The 3747-nt window shown below is 41.1% G+C and overlaps 1 protein-coding gene across 1 annotated transcript in view; it reads right to left on the bottom strand.

Annotated features, from left to right (window-relative positions):
• The window catches only part of LOC104505995 (protein transport protein Sec24B-like), a gene marked incomplete at its 3' end in the record, with an annotated part of 28149 nt that overhangs the window by 17139 nt on the left and 7263 nt on the right, over positions 1–3747 (bottom strand). Inside the window, exon 2 of the mRNA XM_010146788.1 lies at positions 2224–2409. Coding sequence (XP_010145090.1) covers positions 2224–2409 — 186 coding nt within the window. The remainder of the gene's footprint in view (positions 1–2223; positions 2410–3747) is intronic.

The following is a 3747-nucleotide window of genomic DNA, read 5'->3' as shown; positions in this document are numbered from 1 at the left end:
GCTAGCCTTCGCTTGTATTTTCTCCTCCCCATCCCAGGGAGGGTGGAGTGGGAGAGCAGCTGTGTGGGGCTGAGTTGCTGCCTGGGCCTAAACCACAACACCCTCATTTTCAACAAACTTACTACGGCATTAAGATCTGAATATTAGAAATTGTTCTTACAAAACAAACCCTCCTCCTCTCTTAAACTCTTTGCTTTAAATTGTTTTCATTTACTCATCAGCTGCTCTCACCAACATAAAACCTAAAGAAGTCTACAAACAACATCCAGACAGGACACACATTCTCAACGTTCATCTCTAGGATGCCATTTTCTAGTAAATTGGTTTATCTGCATTAAAAGTGTATAGATATTTACATAAGACTGAACAGGATTTAATACATTTTAAGTTTTTTTGTCCTGTTAGAACCTGCCCAACTAAACAATTAGAATATTTTAATTCTGTATAGGAATGCCCACACAGGAACTTAAAATAACGAAATCCACTTTAAAAATGAATTCAAACTGTTTTTCCTGAATGCTCTCACGTAGGCAACACTATAAGAAGATAAAAATCAGCCTGTTTAATCCCTGCATGAGAAACACACTTGGAATTCTAACCACCCAGACAAGCATTTAGTAGATGCATTCTAGTTTTTCAGTAGGTTGATTTCTACAAATAAAGTTATCATACTTTACTGCTGATAAGGAGGTATTGCAAGAGCATGTTACTTATTTCAGACACCTCGAAATGAACTGAAAAGAGTTTGAAGTCTTCTAATGCTCATTAAAATATCATCTGAACACAGAAACACGTGTAACGACACGTCCATGGATTTATTACTATATTAATGCAAACACAACTAGACCAATGCAGACTCCTGACAGTGCATATCGTTGGTTCTACAGTGTGCTCATTCAGCCACATACGGCATTAACCTGCACTTTTGTAGCTGAATTCAGTGGAGGGTGCAGCAGCGACCGCAGTGATTTGTACTTAATGTACCAGGTGTTCACATAAGATAGAGGAATCACTGCAAAAACATATATATTGCATGTTAGGGCAAGAGTGGTTAAACAGCTAAAACCTTTTTTCTCATTAGACACACTGTTAGGCAATTTCTTTGGAAGATGAAGCAACAGTTTGGTCCTAGCAAGTGTGTCTACAGCACAAATTCTACCCAAAATCAGCTATAAAACTGTGCAAGAACCAAGCACAGTTCCAAAAATCGATGTATCATTTTCCTTACAGCAGTGAACTGTACACAGGCCTTTACAGCAATGAAGAGCTGTCTTTTTGCCTGTAAGATAGTTATTTCTTTACATCTCCACTCCACCAGAAACAGGAGGAAATGGAGGAAAAGGGGAAATTTGGATATTTATGTGAGAGGACTTTGAGATTTAAGAATAAAAACCATGCTATGACAGTCACACCCCATGCTTTTGAGAACTAGACACACCCCACTGTTCTGGACAAAATTAATGCTTGCTTCCATCTCACACACTGAGTTCTTTTTCCATAAGGACTTCAAATTCTGAAATTACCAAAAGAAAAATACAGACAAAACAAATCACTGCAGCAAATCAGATGTGGAATACTAGAAAGAGGGAGATATGAAACAAGAGGCAAGCCAAAACATGAGGGCGGGATTAGCATGGCTGAAGAAGGCTCAAGACCAAACCAATTCTCTGTCAAGAGGCTACCAACACCAGAACAGGACGGAGTTCATACAAGAACCCCTCTGCTCTCCCACAAGAACAGCAGCTTTCCACAGGAGCTTACAGCTAGGGAATAAGGAAACAATCCTATCAGTTGGAATGTAATACTCAAACTCCCACTGTTTCCCACTGCTAGCGCTAGCAAATTGCTAGTTCACCTCATTTTTCCACATCAAAAGTAGCTTTTGCAATAAGCCCAAGACCTTCTTCCAAGAAGTTAAACTAGTGAGCAGCTTTTTAGAGGAATAAGGGAACTAAAAGAAGGGCTTTTGGGGGAGGAGACATGTAAGACTGCCAACAAGACCAACAAGCCAAAGATGACATCTGGGCAAGGAAACCAAACAGAAGAGCTAAGAGAAGGCTAGAACCAAGGTGGTACACAACGAGGACAGTAACAGAGCCCGATGAGATGCAAGAGATGACTCCAGACAAACGCACATGAGTAGCAATAAAGCTTCCAGCATTTATGTGAGCATGTGGAAAAGTGCAGAAATCTCTACTGTAACTTCCCATTCCCTCTTAGTACCTTCCTGAAGGGCCGACTCTGGTGACTGGGTAACAGCGGGTGAAGATCGCGGCTGTGAAGAAAGGCTTGGAGCCGGTGTCCTTACGGAGGAGATCGCAGCAGGGGAAGCAGACGTTCCAGCCCCAGGCTTGGTGAACGGAACGCTCTGGCTCACGGAGGGCACGGGCTTTGAAGAGTCAATGCCACCTGAAAACAACAGCACAAACAGGAACGCTTTGTGTTTGCATAATTACACAGCACAAGCAATCACATTTGATTTCAGAGTAACTCCAAAACCTGTACTTCAGAGATGCCATCAAACAAGTGTATATGGAAAAGCTGGGGTTTTAAATTAAATACCTGTAATGTGAAAACTCCATTAAAATGAACAAATTGCTCTGCCAACTAACAGCAAAAAGGAAAGCATAATGTAAGATCAAGATTAAGCAGAATCTAAATTGATCCATTTTTGATCCATCTCCAAGATTCCACAGGTTCCTCTTCCCGAACAAGAGGAACGCAGTCCATGTGGGATAGCTCCCTCTCAGTCTTCCTCCCACAGGCAGAAAACCTGAAGTCAGCTGCGTAGTTAAACCAGTTTTCTGCCTCCGTCACAGGGCCGGCACTTTGCAATGCTGGCACTCAATTATCAGACCCATGTTCCACGCAGTCTGTTTCAATCAACCCCGAGTATTCTGCAGGACTTCCGATGTGTTTTAAACATCTGGACTAGATATAATCTGCTTTAAAAGTCAGATTAGTGCTTGGAGAGATTTAACACAGTCCAGTTGAAATTTCCGTCCTGATAAGGACACTATAACTTCAATTAAGTTAGCTTTTTATGGGGTCACTCTTTGTTTATAAATTGAGAAAATCATATTATGATTCTTTCTGGGGGGAAAAAAAAAAAAAAAGACTGCCAAAGCCGATAAAGAGTAGAAAGGAAATGGCTTGACTAATCATACCCCAGTAGACAAACACAGGAAATAAGCAGGAACAAAATTCACTGTATTTGTACAGTAGCTATTGAAGTTGCAGAATTCCCTGAGGATGTACATGTAACATTACCTTTGCTTCCTCTGCACATCTAGCAGTGTAGTTCACACAGTGCCTTACTTTTCCTTAAATAATGGAGTGGATATCTGAAAGGAATTCCAAGGCCAGGCTGGATGAGGCTTGGAGCAACCTGGTCTAATCGAAGGTGTCCCTGCCCATGGCAGGAGGTGGGACTGAGGGTTTTTAAGGTCCCTTCTAACCCAAATCACTCTGTGATTCTATGGGGAAGTTGAGGCTTCCTTTAGAGGGGGAGGAAGAGGTGGCTTAAAATGACCCTTCTGTTTTTCTAGTTTACTGTCCAAATTAACAGCATACATTTTCACCTTCTTAATGGAACTTTTATTTATTATGCAGTTTTCAACTATCATGTTAAGCATACAGTGTTATCACAATCTAAAATCAAAATACACATCTCACCGAAGCACACACATCAGTTTCTACTGAAATGTACTTGACATAACCTCTGAGAGCTTCTAGACACGTCCTATC

Source organism: Eurypyga helias, unplaced genomic scaffold (genome assembly GCF_000690775.1).
Source record: "Eurypyga helias isolate BGI_N326 unplaced genomic scaffold, ASM69077v1 scaffold15512, whole genome shotgun sequence".
Classification (NCBI taxonomy): domain Eukaryota; kingdom Metazoa; phylum Chordata; class Aves; order Eurypygiformes; family Eurypygidae; genus Eurypyga; species Eurypyga helias.
This window is presented reverse-complemented; position numbering and strand designations above follow the sequence as displayed.